At 33.0% G+C, this 26,210-nt stretch overlaps 1 protein-coding gene across 2 annotated transcripts; it reads right to left on the bottom strand.

Annotated features, from left to right (window-relative positions):
• Window positions 1-238: 238 nt before the first annotated feature.
• Window positions 239-26,210, bottom strand: LOC100371885 (flotillin-2-like). 2 transcript variants are annotated; one of them, XM_006819931.3, is made up of 8 exons: window positions 26,030-26,210; window positions 8,750-9,046; window positions 7,725-7,957; window positions 7,122-7,241; window positions 6,271-6,485; window positions 5,132-5,315; window positions 4,700-4,846; window positions 239-2,367 (listed from the first exon to the last, which is right to left on the bottom strand). In XM_006819931.3, exons 1-8 carry the CDS (start codon window positions 26,076-26,078, stop codon window positions 2,335-2,337), a joined length of 1,278 nt encoding a protein of 425 aa, XP_006819994.1. In that variant the 5' UTR covers window positions 26,079-26,210; the 3' UTR covers window positions 239-2,334. The 2 variants fall into 2 exon arrangements, with proteins under 2 accessions (XP_006819994.1, XP_085347379.1); XM_085491253.1 differs by lacking the exon at window positions 26,030-26,210 and adding an exon at window positions 15,884-16,038.

Below are 26,210 nucleotides of genomic sequence, written 5' to 3'. Positions count from 1 at the left end.
TCGATATATAGAACTGAACACTTTCCAATATGATTATGAACCTCCAGCAAAAACATTTCTGTATTAAAGTAAAAAGATTGTTTGTAATGAGATTATTCAAAACTTTGGAATACCAAATATTACCCTCATTTTACCATAGATGGTGCTTTTAAACTCACTCAGTGATCATTGGGGGGGGGGGCTGACATACAGAAGCTAGTTTCTCAGTAGATACTTCGCCATTGCAACAGAGTCCCAATTTATTTTTGTGATAAATGACATTTATTGCACTACATAAATAATAAAAATGTAGGAGTAGTGACAAAATGAAACACAGTAATACAAAATAGTTTAAGCCAACAACTTGTTCTGCATGCCAGTAATGAACATGGGACAAAGAAAATCTTCCTACAGCACTGTTTTTCATAATGCACGAAAAAAGAGGTAAATTCGTAGAAAATATTAAAACATGTTTCTAAAGTCAATTGAATACATGCATTTTGTTGAAAATATGTAAAAGAAAATGAGGATAAAATAAGGTTTTATTTACAGAAAATGCATAAAATAATTTGGCAATTCAGGTGTACAGAAGGATTGAAAACAAATTACGCATACTACTGAATCACCATCTAACAGATCACAATAACCATGGCAACAACATTATCAGTCTAATGCTATATTCAAAAAACCATAGAAATATTTTCACAACTTATTCTACTTACACATTTAAGGTATTTTTTCGAAAGGACATCTCCATAATTAACTGAGGGAGCCCATTTGTATTCAGAAATGAACGTCCTATGAAATATTAACATTACAATGGACAAGTGAATATTGGTTTTCCGTAGATACATCCTTTCAGAAGCATTTTTAAGTCATAATTTTTCAAATGTGCAATCACCACCAATCATGTAATAAAATGGTTTTGGGTTAGAATACTAAAATACTGACACTAACCACAATACCTGCTGAATATTGGAAAATCCAAATTTGAACGTATTTCAATACTGTGCTATATATAGCACAAATCTTGCAGTATGAATACAAGGTTTTACTATTACACAAATAAAGTTGTATAACTGTTAAATACAATACAAACTAGTTCTGCAAGGAAAGTGAATTTATTCATATCTCCCAGCAACACTTGGTGTTGACATCTTTTCAAATTTTATTTTAATGTTAGTTTTAGACAAAACAGATGTAATCTGAATTGACTGTGTGATTTTAATCAAAGGATTTGAAGATTTTGATTATTAGTTATGATGAGAATGATATTCACAGGAAAGGAGACAAAAATACAAGATTCAGAAATATCCCGAGAAATAAAAAAAAAAAGAAAGCAAATGACATTACTTGCTACTGTACATGCTGGTAAATGATAATATTGCTTCAACAATTCACAGTAGACACGTTAAGTACAAGAAATATAATGGGATAAATGGTTAATTAAATAAAGGCATAGTAGAAGTTGATTGTAATTCCGTACAGAAAACAGTACATTCCTAGTGTCGTCAGTAATGTTCAAATACCAAATCAGGTGAAAACAAATATTCAAGAATTGAAATACACATTAAATAATTGACACTAACCCGGGAAGGAGCCCCCTACCATGCATGTCAATAATCTGACATCCTTCTAGCAATATGGATTTTTCGATGTATATCAAAGAACACATTTTCAAATGTGCTTCATGACACCTCTAGAGGGCACTATACATACAAGGGGGATGTATTTGAATATTAAAATTTTCCTAAGCATTAACATAATTATTTCCATGTGTGTGGAGAAAGTGGTTCACACACACAATTGCGATTAAAATAACTGTGTATATGAATACAAAAACAATTAAATTAAAGTCATAACAGTTTTCTAAAACTTGTGAACATTACTAAAACTAATCTAATTGGTAAAAAAAAATAACTCGGTTCAGCTGTATCAGACCCTGAAAGTAGTAATATCACATTGGTATCAGAGCTCGCATGTCAAATACAAAAAGATAGTCTCTTTTTGTTGTTTGTTCTTTAAAACCTTTTGGAAATCAGGAAAAGAAACAATCTTTATTGAAAACTTAAAAACCATGCGCAGGAAAAAAGTGAAATTTTGCATATCACTTTTGAAGTTCTGCTGTAAAAGCAACACTATTTTATGGAGAAAATCCACTTGTATGTTTATTCAACACTTTTAAAAATTCATTCAGTTAAAAAGCAGAGAAATACTCAAAAATGAATATGTCGTTTTGACCCACGAGCTGTGACACAATATAGTAGAAATACATGTAATCAAACTATAGTTTTAAAAAAAAATTAATATACAGTAATTTTAATATTAAGACATTTTTTTTTAAATCTCTTCTGATTAGGCTCTGGCTCCTGGTACCTTGGTCAAAACCTGTAATTAAACAAAAATTAATTATTATAATTACAATTATAATGTGTGTGCTGCATTCTTATTGGTTGATTGATACCACATACAGTCATGTTATCAGACAATAACTGATCAGTGACTGAGGTCAATGCACAAACTTACAAACAAAAACGTGTGGGACTCAGTTATGTCCTTTGTTTCCCCAACTTTGTTTGGATCATTTAAACAACAAACCCTCCATGATTCATTGATGTCAGGAAATCCTGGTTATTTTTGTCTAGACCCATCATCGTGTTTCACATGTCAATTGCAAAATTTCAGGGTATTAAAATTGAAATAAAGGACACCACATTTACCATTATTTTCTGATAAGGGCTTGAACAGGGATGTTAGATTAAAGAATGGGCTGACTGCATCTCATTATAACCACATTCCTGTACTTGCCCTGTTATTTTAAGAATAATGAATTCCCAAAAGTGCCATAATGGATGAGGAGTATGGTTTATGGCAAAAGGAAGCCAAAGTCCATCAAGACCCTTCCTGAAACCAATATGACGCAATAAAAACAAATTAAGTAAAATTTTTCATGAAATGAATTGTCTTGCAAAAATTACATTATTTCATTCTGATGGTGGTGATTACAACACACAGTAATAGGCAGTGCATTGTCCTAATTCAAAGATTGTAAACATGTTCTAGCAAATTTTCACCGACATGACAGAATCACGGAAATTTTCAAAACTTACAATTTAACAGATAAACAAGCAGCCTATCGGCTGAGATAGCTCCGCTGTTAGCAATGCACATTTCAATTAAAGAACTGAAGACATCATTAGAAAATGAACAATATGAATAGTATCAAAGCAATCGGACTTACAGTTTTTAACAAGAAGTCGAAAATATCACTTTTTACCAAAAATTACAAAAATATTCACCAAAATAAATTAATTAGAGAATTGAAGATATCATCACAAAACGAACAAATCTGAGAGAGGTCCACATGTAGTACCTATATATGTAATATCAAAGCAATCGGACTTACAGTTTTCAACAAGAAGTCGAAAATATCACTTTTTACCAAAAATGACAAAAATATTCACCAAAATTAGAGAATTGAAGATATCATCACAAAATGAACAAATCTGAGAGAGGTCCACATGTAGTACCTATATATGTAATATCAAAGCAATTGGACTTGCGGTTTTTAACAAGAAGTCAAAAATATCACTTTTTACCAAAAATGACAAAAATATTCACCAAAATTAGAGAATTGAAGATATCATCACGAAATAAACAAATCTGAGAGAGGTCCACATGTAGTACCTATATATGTAGTATCAAAGCAATTGGACTTGCGGTTTTTAACAAGAAGTCGAAAATATCACTTTTCACCAAAAAATGACAAAAATATTCACCAAAATTAGAGAATTGAAGATATCATCACAAAATGAACAAATCTGAGAAAGGTCTACATGTAGTACCTATATATGTAATATCAAAGCAATTGCACTTGCGGTTTTTAACAAGAAGTCGAAAATATCAGTTTTTACCAAAAATGACAAAAATATTCACCAAAATTAGAGAATTGAAGATATCATCACGAAATGAACAAATTTGAGAGAGGTCCACATGTAGTACCTATATATGTAGTATCAAAGCAATTGGACTTGCGGTTTTTAACAAGAAGTCGAAAATATCAGTTTTTACCAAAAATGACAAAAATATTCACCAAAATTAAAGAATTAAAGATATCATCACGAAATGAACAAATTTGAGAGAGGTCCACATGTAGTACCTATATATGTAGTATCAAAGCAATTGGACTTGCGGTTTTTAACAAGAAGTCGAAAATATCAGTTTTTACCAAAAATGACAAAAATATTCACCAAAATTAAAGAATTAAAGATATCATTACAAAATTAACAAATCTGAGAGAGGTCCACATGTAGTACCTATAAATGTAATATCAAAGCAATTGCACTTGCGGTTTTTAACAAGAAGTCGAAAATATCAGTTTTTACCAAAAATGACAAAAATATTCACCAAAATTAGAGAATTAAAGATATCAACATGAAATGAACAAACCTAAGAGAGGTCTAACCAAGGTACATATACACCAAGTATCAAAGCATTTAGGCTTGTAGTTTTCAAGAAGAAGTCGAAAAAGTAAAACATTGACACGGACGACGACGGACAATCACTCATATGATAAGCTCCGCTCGACAAAGTCGACAGCGGAGCTAAAAAAAGTTCAGAGGGTATACAGTCTTCATAATGTGTTGGGACTCACTGAAGTTGGGCAGTTACATTGTAACAGTGCAATGGACACATGTGATTACTGAAAACATGAACTTACATGAGATAGGTCAACACCAGTGAGTGCTTGTACTGCTGGTGGGAGTTGACCGAGTAATTTTGTGACTTCACTTGTTGTTTTGTTCTCACCGCCTAGCAGAACGATCTCATCTGTCTTTGCCAACGGTGCAGACACCTCGGCTGCAATCTGAAAAGAAAGAAAGAAAACTTCAATTAGTACTTAAGTATCTTAATTTATATACCTCTAATACCTGGAAAATTTCTCTGGTTTCACAAATGCCATGATCATCAAATCAAGAATATTCCTAGCAGTACGTCCTTACTGAAAAAAGCAGTTACAGACACTATGTCTTCATATCTTGAGAACATCAGTGAAATGTTCACTAATAAAAAATTTGGTGCTTTTCTCCAAACTTGCAAAATTTGCTAAAATTCATCTCCCACCAAATGAAAGCAGTTTGTAGTACAGTACCTTTGGCATAGCTTCCAAGATAAGACTCATCATAGCAGCGTCTCCATACTGTTTATAAGCTGCTGCTTTCATTCTCATTCTCTCAGCTTCAGCTTTACCAATAGCCTCAATAGAGCTAGCTTCTGAACCGCCAACAACACGGATCCTCTCAGCTTCAGCACTTGCCGTCAAAATAGATTGCGTCCTGTAGGAATTTGACAAATCAACCAGTGAATACAGAACCTCTGATCAAAGCACATCATTTCAGTTGCTCCTCCTTATTGAATATCCACATAATTACGGTATGTTAGTTTTTTGAATAGAAGTCATCACTATCTTGATAATCAGAATATGGAATGATGTTTCTTGTATTTTGTTGTAAAGACCCTTTTAAGATCATCTCAGATTTTTAGTATCAACACAAATGTTTTAAAAAATGTCATTAAAAAAAGGAAATAACCAAATTAATGTATGGATATTTCATCAGAATAGCCAAGAAATTGGTGAAAAACATCAAAATGAGCCAGGCATTTCTTTGAAGCCGTAATATTGTTTGGCAAAGCGACCATACACAAGGCTAATGTTGAATTAAATGTGATGTGAAAATTAAGGGTCAACTAGTCCCATTTCGTTGAAATCTAGATCACGTGAAGGGAACCGTAGACTAATTTTGGGAATGACATAAAAAATCATCAGTGAGAGGATGTCAGAGAGAGGCTTAGCTTCCAAAGATGGCAACATATTTTGCCCATATCCCCCGGTAAGTTGGCATCTTGTACCGTAATCCCCGAGTTCGCTTGAGAAAACTGGATTTCAAAAGACGGCGCCCTCTGGAGATATAGGCGTAACATCTTTTTTCACTTGCAAGCAATTCAATGTACAACATTGGTATATAGCACATACCCGTATGCTATGCTTTCAGTGACCACATTTTGGTGATGCTCATTATAAATAGGCACGAACAACAAGAAACTGGTTTATTAAAAGTAAAAATCATGGAAAAATATTGATAGTCACCAATCAAAAAACGAAGACTAATATTAAATTGCAAGCTATATTCATTACAACTATTACCGGTACACAAAGCACTGGCATATTGGTAACTCATGAAATTATATATTGCTGTACAAAGTAAGTTTGAAGATTGCTTGAAAACTTACCTTCTACCCTCAGCCAGTGTTTCTAGTTTATACGACTCCGCTTCTGCTGGTCTCCTTACAGTCGCTATCAGCTCTTTCTCTTTACGTGCAATTTCCTTCTCTTCAATATCAATCAGTTTACGACGTTCCACAACTTCAATCTCAATTTCCTCATTCCTGATCTTCTGCTTGACTTTGGCAGCCTGGAGTTCGTACGCAAGTTCAGCTTCTGCTTTCTGTAACATAATAAATGAGTCTGCTTTAGCCTGAGCAGTTTTTTTTTCTAATCTTGAATTTAACATTACTGATCATTTGTCTACATGTGACAAGTAAAATTCTTCTTCACTGTATGTACACTCTAAACAGGATATGGTACTGTAACTCAAGTCCCAATATTTCACAACTATCAATATAATATTTAAATATAATTTATAATAAGAGACCACAGGAATTGACATCTTGAAAATTAACCACATGTTATACACAAGAGATTTCAATGATTTATTCGTTGATTTACAAGGTGTGCTGATATCATCACTTCTTTATTTTTTGGGTAAAAAATGATATTTTTGAATTCTTCTTGAACACTACCAGCTCATTTGCTTTGATATTTGATTATTTTTACCACAATGTTCTTGTAGAACAGCAAAACTTTTGTTTCAAGTTCACAATTAAGGCCATGATTTCAGCAGCAGTTGCTGAGCATGAACACATCAATATCATGTTCAAGTTGGATTCCTACTCTCTATTGAGACAGAGATTAAGTTGATGTTTGTCACACGTCGACTCAGTCCTGATCCTCAGCACAGGCCTGGATCTCTAAGCATGAACACAACTATTAAAATGACAATGACGTGAGATGAAAACCTTACCCTTGCGTTAACTTCTTTCTCAAAACCAGCCTTCTGTAATTCATACATTCTGGCAGAGTCTGCTACTTTTGTATCTGCGTCAAATTTCACATCCATCATTTGTTTTTGACTCTCTGATTCCTATGAAGACATAAAATAGTTAGTGTGGAAAAAAACAACAACATTTTTTCAGTTCTCAGTTGTCTTCACATCTGGATTTAGCGAAACAAATAAAAAGAAACCAACACAATCTGCCAAACCAACTGGAATAGTGAATAAAGTTATAGCATAAAAATAAATCACAGTTTCAGTATGCCAAGATAGCAGTGAAAGTTTCAAAATGGGAGCGAGAAAATTGTACAAATTATCACCACATTGCCAGTTCAGTCCTGTTTGGCTACAGACACCAAGCAATTGGATCAAAAAGATGCATAAAAGTAAAATACCATAAAGTATGCAACACTATATTTTGGCTAATAATCCCACTGTACAGTTCTCTCAGTGAAGAATGGTACATTCATGCCCTCTGAGTCGAAGATACTGATATCCACCATAAAATCAAATCAATAAATTGTCTACTACACTGAGTCACAAACTCCACTGTTAAGTTTTTCCTCATCTCACCTTAATTCCTGCATCCCTGTTGGCTTCGGCAACGCCAATATCTGCATCTCTCTTGACGACAGCTGTTTGTGATTTGCCCAATGAATCCAAGTAGTCGACTCGATCGAACACATCCTTGATGGTAAAACTAAGAATTTCAATGCCCATACGACCCACATCGGGTGCAGCTACTTCACGTACTAAGGACGCAAACTGGTCTCTGTCTTGAAAAATTGCTTCAACAGTCAGGGTACCTGTGACGAAAATGAAACAACATCAGATATTTAGCTATTCAGATTTACAACTTACTGTGGATTTTACGTTTCTTTGAAGAATAAATAATATTACAGCGCTATAAGTACTATAATAAGGGCAACATTAAAAGTGCAATGGAAGACAAAAAACCTAATTCCTTCAGGTTCTATACCCTAAATAAGTTATTACCCTACAAAAACGATTTTATTATCCGACTACTCGACCTTTAATTTTCACATTACATTTTATGCATGTCTTGGTAAGATTTGGACATTTTTATGCTTAGAGCATATATGGTAAATTGGACAATCTATAAAAGAGATATGGTACAGTACAGATATTGTAAATTTAGAATATCTTCAGGTATATTTAATATAGATAGAAGATGAGTTCAATTTTTTATTATACCATTTTCAAGTCCTTCTTTAATATGATGCATTCTTATCCAATGTTATCAAGTAAAATATAAAAGGGATAAAACATGCTAAACTCTTATTTCCTCTTGCAGCAAGTAATAAGTAGATGCAAGGAAGTCTTGCTGAATCAATGCAACGGAGAATGAAATAAAGTGAGTCCAACGCTGGGAGAAATGTCCTTAGGATAGTTGTATGCATGGCTCTCTATCAAAGCTTTTCAACAGTTCCATCAATACTCTACCCCCAATCTACCTCATGATTTCTCTCTCAATCATTCCTTGTCTCTCCTTATTTGTGTAACTATAAGCCTGCCTGTTCCCCAATTTCCATTTGTTCTTTCTAAATGACATGTAATGAATATAGATATAAACTCACCTAAAATAGCTCTGAGATGACCCTCCATTGTTTGCAGAATAACATTCTGTATTTGTTCTAAATCCTTGCCCAGGAACTGTTCACAAGCAGTCCCCAGTAACTCTGGCTCTGTCATAACTTTGACCTGGGCAACCCCAGTGACTGTTAGCGGTACTCCTTCAGATGTCTCCACACTCTCACATAGTGGATTCAATGTCATCACCTCCAGGGTTAGCCTCTGAACATCCGTGACTAGACACCATGCCCATGCCCATCCACCGATCACAGTTTTCTTTGAATTGGCCCCGCAGCAACCACCTGAAATAAACATTGAATTCAAAATTTTGGTTTAACAACTTACATAGTCAACAGCACCCTCCAGTGATGTATTTTATTTATTCTCTCATTTTTATGCATAGTGTTATTTACTAGTTTAGTGGTTTTGGCCTGTGTGATACTGTTAACAGTTATCAGGCCTAATAAATAGTCACTTATTTTCAAACGCCGTAGGTGTGTCAACGAAATGCCGAGGGTATTTCAAGCGAGGGCTGCAAGGCCCGAGAGACTGTTATAGCATGTAAACGCCTTCATGCATGTCTCAACAAGAACGTCACCAGGCAATTTCCACGTAATACTACAAAGATCGTATTAGCCAATCAACATTTATGTATGCTGTGTCACAAAATACTCATCCCTCCATATACTACGAGTCTGAGAAGCAGAATTTGTTAACAATCACTGCATCTATTGCATATCTCAAGTTTAAGATTAAACCTGCCACATATTTGTGGAGACTGACCTTGACACATTTTCAATACAAAAATCAATAAAACATTATTTGCAGGTTTATATATACAGAATTTTATTCATACTTTGAAAATATTTTATATCAACAGTCAACAATAAAATCAATAGTTAGAATAAATACTGAAGTTGTTTCTGACGTCAGCACATATGATTCACTCAAGACAAACACTTGACACACATATATGTTTTGAACTGTTGCTATGGAAACTGTGAAAGAATGATGGATGACATATTCCATATTTGTTCGTTCTGTCTTGAAAAGTGATGGATTACATTTATATTGAAATTATTACCTTGACACTGGAAACTATTTAATTTTTACTGTTAGAAACTATTGCGATTTGGGGATTTTACGACATTCATAAAGACAAAATTGAGCAAAAGTCTCCTAGAGAAATTGTTACTACTGCAAAAATTGTTTCTTGTGAAATTGGTTTAGAGATACAACTATTCAGAACATGGTCAGTTTATAATATATTTACAACATTAAACTAAATTTCTCACGTACAGTCATAACTCTTGGTAAAACAAACAAAGATAACCCACTCATATTCTATAACAAGTATAGTGAGTGATACGGTATATAAAGTAGCACTGTTGAAAATGGCATCAAAGAGCAATTTCTATGTTTGGGGTACTATATAGAGGAACACTGCAACATGCACAAAATATATTGTATGTTTACACAAAATTTGAATAAACAGCGTTTTAATAAAATGTATATACAGATAACAGTTATTACTGATAACTGACAAACTGTATAATATGGTCCATAACCCATAACAAATGTTCCAATGTGATTGTTTTTATTAGATATTGTATATAGACAGATTCTTCACTTATATTTTTAAAAAGTTGTGCCAATACTGATGAACTGATATTTAGTATACTGCATTGTATATGTAAATACAAGCAATATGTTTCAAAAAATCGTCTGAACTACAGCTGATATCTATTGTTTAACATCTAGGTACATGCATGTGTATGTATAATTGCAGTTACTATAACAACAATAACCATTCAACAAAATTATGTACTGCCAAATATATCCTATAAGTCATGCAACAATTATGCTAATTCTATGATATCCTTAGCTGACTGAAGTGGAATTAATTAAAACTAAAACTGATGACCTAAATCTGTCAGAGTACTAAGGTTTATTGACACGATAATTACTGCTCCTGACGGTAGGTAGTATTTTCTGACAGCCCCAATAAAAGCTGATCAAAGTGTCAAGTTCATAACCTCATGGTATCAATTCATTGTCCTATATTGACACATCTGAAATACTACAACAATCAATTTGAAATGTAACATAGGACAGGTGGCAAGTGAAAACAGGAAAATCCAATTTTGTCATGAAGAACTATCGTACGATTACAGTTAAAATGGCAAACGTTGACAAGCATTCATGGTTGAATACAATCTTGTGGATTAATGGCATCCATTATTATGCGTCATGTTTTGAACAATCAGTGTAAATGTAAATGGCTATCTACAGGTCACATGACATGGAAAATTAGCATACGGGTTGAAAGCGACACACTACCAACATAACAACGACACGATATGGAATTTATTTGTATACATTGTGAATTCAGTACAACAAAGGTCATGCACATTAAACAAATGTATTATAATAGAAACAGTTTGCTATGGAAAACACAGGGAAATAAACACTGAGTGAGTGTAAGCCGTTTTAGTCCACTGGAAGCACACCTTCATGTGTAACTGATGATGACGATGATAGTTTACCAATATTGCAATATAAGTTTAAGTTACGTGTAAATATCTGTGGTATAAATAGCAGTATAACTGCATGCACTTCACTAAGGTCTTTATCCTATTAAATGTCCACACTGTATTTGCTCTATTAGAAGCGTGCTTCAATAGAAACACATATAAATGATGAATTAGATCTTTCAAATATTACTTCTTAAGGCAATAAACATGCCACTCAAGGCAACTAGCAAAATACACTTGTAAAACAATAATCTTTGTATCTAAAATAATATGTTTACTTTTATGTTACATACATAATTTAACATCACTTTTTATTAAATGTTTAATTTTTGCAGCATGGCAGCTGTGTGGCTGCATGTCCCAATAATAAAAATACTACAATGAGCAACATTTCCATGTGAAATAGATAAAAGCTCACACTTTGAAAATAAATACGGATGGGTAGTCAGCTGCTATTCAATATATATATTTAAAAGTCAGTGAGTTCTATAAAATGTATGGAAATACATATTCCATTGTATTGAGAAAAAGAACCGTGCAAACAAAACAAAATTCCCTCCTCAATTTCAAATGGTTGATCATTAATCCTTTTTTAAGAGAAAGTTTTGCTTTCCGTGGTTACAAAAAATGATCCTTTATCTGATTTGGTAAGCAAAATTTTGCCAGCCTTAAAGAAAAGTGCTTCTCACTGAATTTGTGAGAATGGGCAACAAGGCTGCATTACAAATACAGAACTCTGTGAGATGTACTGGTGATATTGTACTGATTAATATAACATGTATTTCTAGAATAATAAACTATATGGGGAAATTATCAAAAAAATCAGTTGTCAATTAATTAGTTTTTTAACAACCAAAATTTCATTCCTTAAGGGGGTACCAGGTAATATTTTATTACATATAGCATGTTTGAATATTTATTAATTAATAATTATAGATGAAGCCTTGTCTATCATTTATAATTGTTTCTACATATATAAAAATATGTTTTTATAATTATACACTACATTTCCAACTGTTAATCAAATCTTCCTATCATGTACATTTACACTAAAATAAGACCTGTACATACAAGCTACACAATAAAAATGTTTACGTTGTTTAAAAACAGTCATGTACAATTATGGTTACTGTGTAAACATACAATAATTCTATTTGTACTAAATTTCAAATGAATGTTTCTTTCTTCACAAGTTATATAGGGTTGACCTATGAAAATCCCCAAACCATTTCCTACTTTCCTAAAACTTGAAATGCAAATACAAATTATTTATGTTATAACGAATATCATCATTATTTTCTACTGAACACATACTTTATTTAAAATTTTTCACTGTGATTCCTTCAAATTCAAAACCCCTCAGTGAAATACTAACTGCTAATTTGTCCAGAAAAAAACACCTCTCACATAATTTTAATGACTGACAGGTATTCAATACTTGCATTGCAACATTTATCAGTAATTTTAATTATTTTTAAAGCTCTAGAGAGAATGGAATTTTGGTCAATTCATAGTAAAGAAATGCAGGTGTGGAGAAATGACTTCTGGGACTAGTAGTGAATGTGATCACCAATTCATTGCAGTATTATTCCATTGTGAGGTGGTAATGAGTATTGCATCAATACAAATGTAGCTAACATTTTAATATTATAATTCTCCGCAGGACATCTGTGCTTAAACTGCATAAGGGAAAAATGTTTCAAAATTATGCGTATCAAAGAAGTTTAAGTTCCGATGTACTTTAGCTTCCACCAGTGTTCTTCCCTTGAATCGTCCTTTGATAGTCAGAGATACATTATAACTACCTTCACAGCTGAGCCAACAATCAGGCTCAGGATCAATAGTGTATTAGTAGAATAGAAGCCCAATAGAACATTAAACCAAAATTGCATACTGGTATATCAAATGTAGATCGAATGTCTTACTTTGATCATAGACTCGGCTCTTTCATGCATTTTTGATAGAACAAATACAGCATGTCTTTTAATTGGTTTCATCAAAGACAATAGAACACATACATGTAAATGTGACAAGCGCTAACATTTTAATGATCCAGTGGTTCAATACATATGCTTGTATTAGAGATGCACTTCTCATAGAGCAGATACATGTATGGTAGGTACCGGTACATGTAGTATATATAATATGTACATGTACAGAACCCTTTGATGCATATTTAAGCAAAATTTCACTCAATTCTTGCGTTCACACTATTTAAGTAATAAATCCTTGCATATACATGTATAAAGAAAAAGGTGTTTTTTTGCCGGGCGTGTAACATCGGAGTGGTACATCAGTGCCACGGTATCATAATCCTTGTTTTCTACTGTAAGTGGTAAAACGATCCACCTAGTAATGATAAGCAGGGCTTTCCAACAGAAATAGTTTCTGGAGATTTGAATAATATTAAATTGGCTTTCCATCTCTGATTCTCACTTTTGAGTTCAATCATCTCCAACTCTGGTATTCTGAAAAACACCATATTTCAAACCCCAAAACTATTATAAACATCTCACATGGATATATAATTGATGATTGATATGATTTGCAGTTATAAATATTTAAATAACAATTAGAAAGTCAAAATGGCAGCTGAAAATTGTTCAACCACAACTTCCAGGGGTAATATTTTTATTTTGACATTACTGGTGTGGATGCATATAATTTCATAATGACAATAGCGTTGTCAAATCAACAATGAATCTTGCACATTGAGCGCAATACAAACAGCAAATCACAACCTCTTGATTGAATTTCAATCAAAATAAATGTTTACATAAAATTACAGTTAACAATATTCACAGGTAATTTGAAATGGGGTTAATATACTAGATACATTTAAGCACCTGAAGGCATTCTAGAGGGGCATCTAAAGCAATAAAATCCCAGGAATTGAATCGTGAGTCCTGCATCCCTGCACACAATGGTGTAGAACAAAGACAGAACTACTACAGCCATTATTATTACTGTAAAATCTGTATTAAAAGCCGTGGCTCTTAATAAAATGATACAATGCAACAGAGGGGATGCAGCTTCTATTAGAGCATCTACACATATGAGAAATGGTGATTTTTTTGGATCTCAATTGTTCAAATGGGATGCAGCTTCTAATACAGATTTTACGGTAATTCCATTTGATTTGACCTATGGTGTAGTTAATTTGATAGTAAAGAGGCTTTAGAAAAATCCAGATGCTAAATCTCACATTTCAAATTTCTAATGATCAAGATGGATTTGTTTTACATGATTATCCATACAAACAATATTTATTTATTTACAAATATATTATTAGGTGAATTAAAGGTATGTGTTTTGTACCTGCACTGTGTTTTAATACACTGAAATAAAAGTTTATTGGCTCACTATATAATCAGGGTAATTACATAGGTTTAAAACTAAGTCTGTATGTTTTTATCTGCCTTTTTCAATTACCATAAAATCTGTATTAGAAGCTGCATCCCTAATAGAAGTCGCACCCATTCTTTTTGAACAATTGAGAACCAAAAATTTTTCATTTCTCATATGTGTAGATGCTCTAATAGAAGCCGCATCTTCTTTGTTGCTTTGTACCATTTTAACAGTAGCCGCGGCTTCAAATACAGATTTTACAGTATACATGTATTTTAACAGTCTAGTATAAATGCCCATTGAACGCCCAGAAACTGAAGGACATTGTCACATTTAAATAGGACAATTCAAAGCTCAATTCATTTCATCCAAAAATTGACAGAGCCGTCACACAGAAATTGAGAACCCTTTTTTATTCTACTGGTGAAATAATTCTTATGCATGACGTCTGAATAAAACGAGTATTATTATTTAGTTTTTTTTATCTTACAAGTGAGTACAGGAATCAACGATGGTACCAGATGTTCAGCTTTTAAATTACAAGCAAATAACCACAATATATACACAAATCAACCAAAGCAGGAAATTGGGTTCTTGCTCAGACCATGAGTGGAACATGCCAGCACCTTTTACATGTACAGTAAATACAATGTGATTTGATTGGAAATTTAAGTAATCATTTTAGCTGCTTAATATCAAATGAACAAGGAACGTATGTAGAAAATTTAACAACATGTACATGTATGTAAAGACTAAAGTAAATTGGTGACAGCTATTTTCTTTTATTCCAATATTAAAACACTACATTTTCAAATGGAATTCAATTGTAGTGATAAAACTAAACATGTAATTTTTGTGTTCTAAAAAAAATTTCAATGTTTAGACTACTCCAAAAATATATAGAATTCTATAATGAGCGATTTGAGGTCAGCAGTTCAGTTAATGACCCTCAGTTCATGTGTCATATGATACCTGAGTGATGCATAATGATATCAACCACCCACAGTATGGCTACGGTGAAAATATCAAGTTCACGAATTAATAACATGGCAGAATTGATCCAATATATGATCAGAGAACGTGAATCTGAGATGCAATTTAAAAAATTGTGCTCCATATTATCAGAGAGCAATATCACCGGGATAGGAGGGAAATGGAAAAGATGGAGAAAAAATAATCTTCCTCTTTCTCTTCATCAGCAAAAACCACCACAACAGAACGGGAGACTTATTGTAATAAAATATAACATAGTCTTACCAGAGATCACAAGGGCTTCATCTGGTCCAGATAACTGGATATTTCCCATAGTTCACAAGAAGGAAGCAAGATGGACAAAAAAACTCTTAAAATTGGAAAAGATGTGATCAAAACCAAAGCTTACATCTTTTCAGCAGGTCTAAGTGACGGCAAATGCCAGGGGAAAAAAAAATACAGACTGCTAGCTGACGACAATGGTCACATGACATCAGTGAATCTCATTTTCAACTGGGACATACCATTCACTGGATAGGGGGTGCAACTCAATATTTTTTAAGAACACTTTCTATTTGAATAATAATGAAATCGAGACTAACATCATCAAGGTATTACAACCTCCAAACGACCTTCCATTTTTTTTAATACAACATCAATAGCACTGTAAACATCAAAAATGAAAAAACAACTGTTTTTTTTTTCAAATTCATCATTAATTTATGTTTACAAGTGGTCATGCCTTGGATGCAAGCAAGTACAGTGTGGACTTCAAAATAAGAAACTAACATTCTAATATTACTATATTCTGATCATAATTTAGAGTTACTGATAAATAAATAAACCATATAATTTTTTTTTAGAAATCAATAAAATTGCTTCTATTTGTTTTATTTTGCAGCAAGTCATTTTAGAATTTCTATTGCAAATTTAAATAAATACACAATGTATTCATGGTTTCCATTAACCAACAAAAAAAAAAAAGAGCAAAATATTTTCAATTGAAAGTAGAGGGCTCTGTTCTAAGCTTTCTGAATAAGTGATGTACATATACATAACTGCCAAGTCCAAAATTTGAAATCAAGACACTCACACCACTAGCCTGTCCACTAATTGTTTACATGTATGTCTACAATTCAAACATAACAATAAATGCACAAACATGTATGCAATTAAGGTAGCGAGACTATTATTTGTGTTGAAAATTACGATTTTCACATTTATTTATTAATTGATGAAATGCACTACAAACTTTCATGTGATAAAGTCAACATAACATAGAATGTCATGTAAGTTGGTTAAAATGTGGATTTTCTGAAGGGAAGCAAGGCAGCTTCAGTAGTGTTTTCCAAAATCAACAACACAGGTTTAATCTGTGTGCCTATAAGTTTCAAAGATAAACTCAAGACAAAGCAATGTTAGGATGTGTTATCAGTAGCTATCTGACACACAATTAGTGTTTCCAAACATTTGAGTGGTTTGTCTCCGCCCCTATTTGTTTCACAGATTAGTCATTTGCATATGAATGTGTCAGACACAAGGTCACACAGCCACTGAAAAAAATCATTGATTATGGTGTTTTCATCTGCCGATTTTATCCAATTATAGCTATCCCATTCCTTTATTTGTTTGGTTTCCAATAGCCTTACACATTTGGATGTCCCTACACATGTAAAAACAGACCTTGATGGGAAAACTAATTGATTGTGCCGATAAACAAGCTTGAAAATCTTTGCTGTTACTTCATGGACGTTTTCTAGGAGTTTATGTTTTTCAAAATACAAGGTCTTTAACAAAAAATAACGTATACTTATTATCGTCGGATTAACACCAAATTTTCACAGCTTTAAGGTGACAGTGAGAGGAACTTGAATGTGTCCAGACAAACTATTTCATCGATTATTTACCAACGAGTTGTGGTTTGAGTTGGGGGCAATGCGACTAAAACAGTAATTGAAATTCAGCACACTATTTTTTTAAAACGCGTTGCTTGAATAAAACTGACCAGACACATTCAATTTACCAGACTATTAAACAACTAGGAAAAGTGAAAAAAATACTTCTTATCGCCAGCATAAATGCGTAATTATTTTTTTTACAGAAAAAGTAATTTTTCACCTTTGGTTGAGTAACGCGTCGTAGAATGCAGATACGGGCATGCAAAATACACTTGTGAAAAGCTTGAAGTCTGGCGATTCTAAAAATATATACTTTCCTGGGTCTATTTGTAGTCATTTAGTCACAATTAGAAGATGAAAACAAGTATGCAAATAATAGTCCCGCTACCTTAAATAAATCAAGTATGAAGTATTCAGATTCCGACCCAAAAGATGATGATGATAAATTCTGTAAAGTTGCATATTCGCAATTTCTATTTACACCTGTAATGACCATTCTAACATTTAAAACTATGCTGACCTGTTTCACTCATTTGTCAGAGAGAGCCTATGATTTCTGAAGTTGTTACACCCTGAATGAGACAGGAAAATCTAACAGAAGGGTACATTAACTGTGAAATATGAGTACACTGAATGAATGAGTAAGCTCTGGTCATTTGAAGACATCCAAAGAGATTCAGCAGCAACCATGCATGCGATTCACGTCCGTTTTACACAATAAAGGCACCAGTACAATAGGTAGGTTCATTTACCATAAGACTGCAACATGCTATTAGCAGTGGGCCTGACCTTTTTATTTTGTTAAGGTCCGTGTATAATGCTCTATTAAAAGCACATTTCTGATAGAAGTGCATATAAACCAAAAATAGTATCCGCTGTATACTAAATCATTAAATTCATATATTTGACCATGGAAAACTCTCTGTATTCATGTGAGTACCTGCGCTACTGATAGAGCAAATACATGTACACGTATGGTGAGGGTGAAGCAACTTGCTAAAACATCCCAACAACAACACAGGTAGAGTGATCAATCATCAGTGACAATTTGATGATACAAATAATTGATATAACAATACTACATTAACAAATGATAAAATGTTTTCTTATGATATAGTTCCTATCCTGACAATGTGTGTCTATATTTGTTTTCATGTGTGTCTGCCCGTTTTTCATTTTGAAATACATTTCATAGTTTGTTTTTGACTGTTTCTAGCATGACAATGCGCATTTGCACTTATCTTAGAAATTTTACAAATTCTGCAAGATAGGGGGAAAATCAGGGAATTTCGTAGCACTGCAATTATCAATTTACAGGATACTTCAAACAGGGATATCAATCACTTTTAGGAAATGTTTTAATGATTGAATCTGGTAAATTTATAGTAGCAAACCTAATAAGGTAGGATACCAGTGATACATAGTGCAATAGTGCATTACAGAGTAGCAAACATTAAATACTTAGAATCTATTCCCAGGGTATTATAGTGACACCTCCACATCGAACAATACTACGGTACATGTAATCATGTTCTTGAATATCGGTACACCAAGGAAAGTGCGTTTTATTTTGACTCAAATCAAAGCAATGTTTTCAATAATGAAAGTCATAATCAAAAGTACAATGAATAAAGTATTGCTACATTTTGTGAAAGACAAACATAATTCAACTATTCAAATGAAATGAGTGGATGAATTGAAACATTCCTATTGCATCTTGTAAATACCGATAATAGTAATGGATGAGACCAGGGATTGACAGACTATCCACCAGTCCTTTATTGGTAGATTTTACGTATATGTGGTTGCAGTGAATGTCATTTGAAAACAAACATAATAGCTTTCACATAATATTCAAGCACATGTACATGTACATCAACTACTGGTACTATCATATTTAATCTTAAATTCCAGGATAGTTTTTGAAAGGACCACTACAGCCTTGTTCACAACATGCTGACAAATGGAAGGCTAGATTGCTCTGTAAATATTCAGTGAATTATACCTGCTTTCTGTTTATACCTCCCAGTGGTTTATAATTAGATTCACGCCCTAGACACAGACCATTTGTCCACCATTAAAGTGCATTGTTTTAACCCTGAGAGACCTTGTTCTCATTTCAGAATGCTAGATTACACTGAGGTCACCATAGTCACCTGACTTCATTGGTTAGTCCAAAGACTTTGGTTAGTCTGAACAGACAAAATGCATTATTTTGCAAAAATTTGTATACTAGTACACAGTAAGAGTCAAATCTGTGTTTATATATGCACCAAATGGTTTATAATCATTTCTTCTTTGAATTAAGTTTGGTCACCTACCAATAATGTGCAAATACCATACTCTTGTTGATCCACAAAATACTGGAGCCAACATGACATCAACAGTGACATGCATTTTTTTTTATTTCATATATTTTATTTTTACTATTTCATCGTTTTGCAATTTGTAGCCATTTTTATTATGTACATCTTGAAGATGCTATATGAACGAAAAAACATAATTTTCAGTAATGTTGTTCAATACTCCATACTGTAGACCAAATCGGATTATGGTTTATCACAAACTAAAAATGGAACGTTTGCATGACACAGCAGTATTTATTAGATAAAAATTAAAATCACTAATACATGTATGCAGTGTTTGTTATTGTACACACCAAAACAACAAATTCACATGTATATTACAGAGTTCCATAGTTTCATCAAATGAATACTGAGATGAGTGCTACAATAACAGTGATTATTATGCATCATAGTCCAATGCATCTTTCAAAAACAACAAAACTAAAAATGATACGTCCTTAAAAAAGAATTGGCAGTTTTAATCGGTTCTTATTTTTCTTTTTCGTACAGAAAAAATACAACAGAATAAAGCGGAACAAAAAAAGATAAAATATGGCAATTAAAAAATAAAAATATCTACATCAGATTTTAATCAGACTGCAGTTTGTCTTGTGACATGGTAATTAAAATGAATTTAGTATTCATTCATTTGAATAAATATTATTGGTATTTTTTTGTATGGGAAATCACTGCATATAATCAACTGCTTGGCTCGTCATCATTTCCAGTCCAACAGAGTATGATATGTTGTTGATATGAATCATTGAATGTCATCAGTTCCACTCATGCAAACCAATGAGGAACTAGTTCACACCAATTTTAGTATGCAAATTTGGCTCAATGCATTACATACGTGATTATCATAGGTACATGTATAGGTATTGAATTAGTCAAAAATACAAAATGGAAACTTACATAGCTACATGTATATTAGTAAGGTTATAGCTAAGAAGACATGTACAAGTACTCGTAACTCCTCCCTCCCCCAATGATGGTAAAAGAGGAGAGATAAATGACCCAGGTGACAAGGTCAACATCTCTGTATCCAGGTTTTTACTATAATAACATTAAATATCTAGTTATGCATTCAGTTATTCTTACATTTGCATATAACAAAGACAATGCAGCTACTAAAAGAAGGTCAATTAAATGCAGCATTCTAAAGTCTAAAGAACATAAAATAAAGTAAAATTAACAAAATATAACTTCCTGCAATATTCTAAAGACAACCCTGCGATTCTAGCACCTCAAGAAGATAAGAAATCAATCTATGAATCAGTGTTTATAGGCAGTCGCATAAAAAATTAAGCTTTCATTCAGTCCAAATACTGAACATTGTTTGCATTTTGCAAGCACATGAGTATATTTTTAGAAGTAGTACAATTCAAAAGCTCAAACGAATTTCAACAAATTTCCTTGCAAATTACAATAAATATCCAGTAAAAATAATTAATATCAACACAAAGCATATGCTGGACATGTAAAACAAATTAACATACACATGTACGAGTACAAATGTACAGCACAGTGCTGTATTTTTATTCAGTGTTCTTTCAGCAATCCATCATTTTTCTAGACTTAAGAAATTTGCATGTTATAAATACTTAATCCCATTCACATGTCTACAACAGACACTTGCAAGCTTATAGCTCAGATACTGACAAGCAAAAAAATGCTGTTTTCGTATTCCACATGGTACTGGAAGATCACAAACAACACACCTTCAACGTAACCTGGAAGAACACCAATCACAGCATTGTTTTCGTCAGAATACAGAAACTACAGTGGAAGATCTCAATTTATAGTGTCAAGCCAGGGGCTATAAAACTAAATCTATTTAGCAGCTTGTTTTAAAAATAACTACTAGTTTAAATTGCAACAGGATAGTCCCTGTGCTGATTATAAAGCTCGTTTGTCATCATAATATGGTTGTTCATTATCTGCGGAGATGGGAATATAATCCATTGCCTGCAGCTAATTATGGTAAACATAAACGACTTAAAATAAGTCATAATTTCCTTGGACAATTCTGCATGAAATCCAGTGACACAAGAAATTTATGATGAAGAACATACAGCTACACCAATTACATTAGTGCAATAAATAAATTAATATAGCAAAGCAATTAAATTATTAGATGGTATGATTTGGACAATGAAACATACACTTTAGCCCTCAGACAAACCAGTCTTACCAGTACCGGTATGACGTTCTTGAGTTACAATCTCGGAACTTATAAATCCAAAAAAATGAACAGTTACCTTGAAACATTTTTTCAATATCTCTGTAAACTTTCCTCAAAAGAAAATCAGATCATGAAAGATGTTTTTTTTATCTATTGTGTGTACCGGTATATATTGTTAATGATTCATATGAGAAAAATTAAAATTAGGTAGGCATTCACAATTTTAGATCAATAATCAAAATGATTTATGCAAGAATAAAATGAACTGTTTCATTAGCAAGTTTTGTCTATTAACATATGTTATACACATTTTTAAATGACTTACTGTAAATGCATTAATTATTCATTGGGTTATAATTTTGCTATTTTTGCTGATAAGTAAAATCTGCTAAATTGAGCTATGTGAACAAGTAATATAACTATAAAACCCACTGTTTCCTTGACAAATTTGTGAAATTGAAAACACAGTGAATATGCACAAAACAACATACTTAATAGTCAAATTAAATGTTGGTGAAAAAAAACAGTAATTTTTGCCTTGAAATTTGGGACCTTCAAAAATAGTTAAGTTCGAGACATGCAACATAAAGCTATAGTGAAAGTATTGGTAAAAGTATGAAAACAATCTGCTTTGCATGATACACATTTTTCACAATTTATTCTATTCTAAGCCTTGTTTACACATTTTAATTTTTAATATTTGGCGAAATATATTACACAAATATCAATGAGAAATTTATTACCGTTACACATGATTAGATGCAAATAATTTCTACCTATTTTTATCCAAATTCCATCAACGCCATGGTGACAGAAATGAATCTTATATTGCTGCATGTACAAATCTTAAGTGTGTCCTTTGACCTCTTTAGCCCTATCAAATCCAGGCATCAAAAAAAGCGAAAAGAAATTACGCATTGATGCAAAGGAATTGAAACCCAAAAAAAACTAGATTAGAGGGATGAAATAAAAATTGGTAGGATTACAATTTATGTCTTCAATAAGGGACCTTATAAGCAATGCAAACTATTACAACACTGCTACATTACACTCCCTGGGTAAGAATAGCTGTTATTCCTTGAGAGCAGCATGGTGCCAGGAAAAGTCAGATATAATCTCAACACAGCAGAGAACATGTAAACGTTTAGTGCTATTAACAACAGCTTTATACTATTACTAGACTTGTATGGTATGGTATGGTATGGTATGGTATGACACAGTACCAGAAAATTCTCAAAATAATATTACGATAAAAACAATTCAAGTAAATATTACACACAAACACACACACAAGACTTGATCTTTGGTACTCAGGGAAGCCATACAAAGTGTACATGTACATGGAAGCAGAACCACGTACATACAGATATGCAACACACTGGTCCCAGTGCATTGACCTCTGTATAATAAGTGAAATAACATTAAGAACACTGCTCCAGTTAGAAAGAAACTGATAGCGAACAAAGGTCAAGTCTCAGTTTAACATTCTATCTACATAGATACGCCCTTCTATAAAACTCGTGTTTATTGTACATGATCTTCTCATGGCAAATCAACAGATATTCCCACACAAAGGTGCCCATTAGATACCAGGGATACAACCAACCACAGACATACTCTAAACACACACCAACACACTTAATACACAAGACAATCGACCATTGACCAAAATAGGCATTTACCTGCAATAACTAAAGCTTCATTAGGGCCAGAAATCTTGAAACAACAGCAATCGCAATTACAGCAATCACAGCTGCAACACATTGTGTACGAACACAGCCACGATCAAAAAGAAACGAACATCACCTCACAACCCAACCACTTATAAAAATAATCTTTAACTTAAATGGTTAATAATTAACAGATTTTAAATTACAATGTATGTTTAATAATTTACTTATATTGCATAATATTCATTTATTAATTTGCATACTCACTGCCTGGCAACTATTTCATGGCCAATAGCAATAGCAATGAACACAAACTCTTTGAGTGATTGAGCAAACAAAAAGAAATTACAAATGACATTTTTTTTTAATAATTGTGAAACTTAATACTATAATATAAAGTGTTATCATATCTAACAATCATGCATGTTACTGAGCTGATATGACATGTTTTTTTTTTCATTCTGTTCCCCTGCAGAAGATATATAGGGCATGAGGTGTACTATATTTAGCGCACACATGACTAGTGTCACATGACTGTGAGTCAAAGAAGGTGTGTTGTTGGCATGGTTGGCAACCACGCTCAACATATTAAGGTCACAGTGTCCCTATTATAATGTGGATACATGTGTACACAAAACACAGGGATTGTTTTAAATCAAAAAAGGCTACAGGAAGGGAGGGGGTATCAAAATCACTAACAGTAAGTAAGAACACCAGTCCAAAGACAGGTGAAAGTTTTTACACCAAGATTTTTTTAATTTTAAAAAAAATTGCAATTTCCCTAAAATAAAAGCAAAACGCCAATTAAAAATAAATGAATTAAATTTCCAAGATATTGTTAAAACTAAAATAGCGAAAATGGAATGGGTCCACTCATTTCTGATGTTGGTAACAAGTATATGCAACATGACACACACACGAATAAATACCAAAATGAACCTGCCAACAACATAATTTTATTTCATACATTTTATAAGAGGCAGATTTTCATGAAGTTTAGTCAGGGAAAATAACCTGGAACTTTTTAGGGAGGAAGTTACATCTAGTTTTTGTTAAATTTAGTCCCTCTTCAATAGACTCAAATAAAAAATTTGAGCAGCAACAAATTTAACATATTACACATGGCATCAATGGTATAAACAAAATTGCTAAACACTATTCCACAAGATACAGATTTAGGGAGGTATCAATAATGTCTGTCACTTGCTGAATAAGTCAAGACGTTTCATTTTTTACCTAAGAAAATCTATTTGCCCATTAATCAGTCAGTGCTGAAAATGTAAATCTGGACAATATTGGCGACATATTCATTTAAATCATTTATCATATTGTATTCATCAAAATACAATAATCATAGCTGTGAACAGTACAGCAGACTGTTCTTAACAATTGATATTTAAATATTTTATAATTACATATTTCAAACGAAGGAGGCAAAAGTGATGATGGATTCACATCCTTCAAGCAATAGTACTTTTCCATGATTTCTAAATTATGGTTCAGCAAAATCAATTACCTTAGCCCTATGAATCATTGGGAAATCTATCCACAATCACGAAAAATAAAATAGAATTTGTTACACTTTGTTCAGCAATTTATCAAAATCTAGGTCATAGCATGAAGCCTTAAGAAGCTAAGACATGCGTCTCGATACAAACGATTAGTTTGCCTTGAACATTTTCTTTATTATTCATGCTTTCACATTGATTTCATGAAGTTCATATAGAATGAGGCGAAATTTATCAAAAAATATGTACGTGACCTACTAGATCATTCAGTAGATGTAAACACGACTCGGTCAGCTCGTTTTATAATAATGCGTCCCGTTCAAGAAAGAATGCGACATCTTTTACACGAGTCCTTTCCACACCCAACTGACTAAGCTAGTTATCGAGTTCTCGAAACGTATTTAAGATCACCACAAATGTGTTTTTTTAAAACAAACTTGCTAATCACTCTAATGAAATTAATAATTCTATTGTGTCACAGTGCATATTTTTATCTTTTTTTAACCATTCAAAGAGAAATAAGCCGCGAATGTGACTTCACTATTAGAATGTGTCAACTGACTGATACGCCGTTCCGAGTAACGCTAAGATTGCATACATCCAAACAAAAACGATCTGGGCAGCTATCAATGCTGGACACAGATATTTTTTTTTAATTTCCACCATCACATTAAACGCCCACTCATAATCTACCAACGTATACGTATGATAACTATGCGATCGTACTACGAAAAACACATTCACGCTTCTTCGCCAAGCCTGTCAACCATTAACTAAAATATGTTCAATTTTCAACTAAAATCCGAGGTCACGGAGGGCACTTACCAGATACCACCAGCGCCTCATTGGGACCGACTGTATGACAGTTCCCCATGCTTCGAAATTCCCGCTGAAAGCGATTGTCCGTGTGTAAAATTGGAAATAAAACCTGGAAATTGTTCGTTCCCCAATTCCAGGTCGATATACAGGGACAACAGAAATGGCCGACAGCAACAAGGTCACGTGA

The sequence above is a fragment of the Saccoglossus kowalevskii genome, chromosome 16, assembly GCF_978046115.1.
Source record: "Saccoglossus kowalevskii chromosome 16, keSacKowa6.1, whole genome shotgun sequence".
NCBI lineage: Eukaryota > Metazoa > Hemichordata > Enteropneusta > Harrimaniidae > Saccoglossus > Saccoglossus kowalevskii.
Note: the sequence above shows the minus strand (reverse complement) of the source record. Positions and strands in the feature narration are given on the sequence as shown.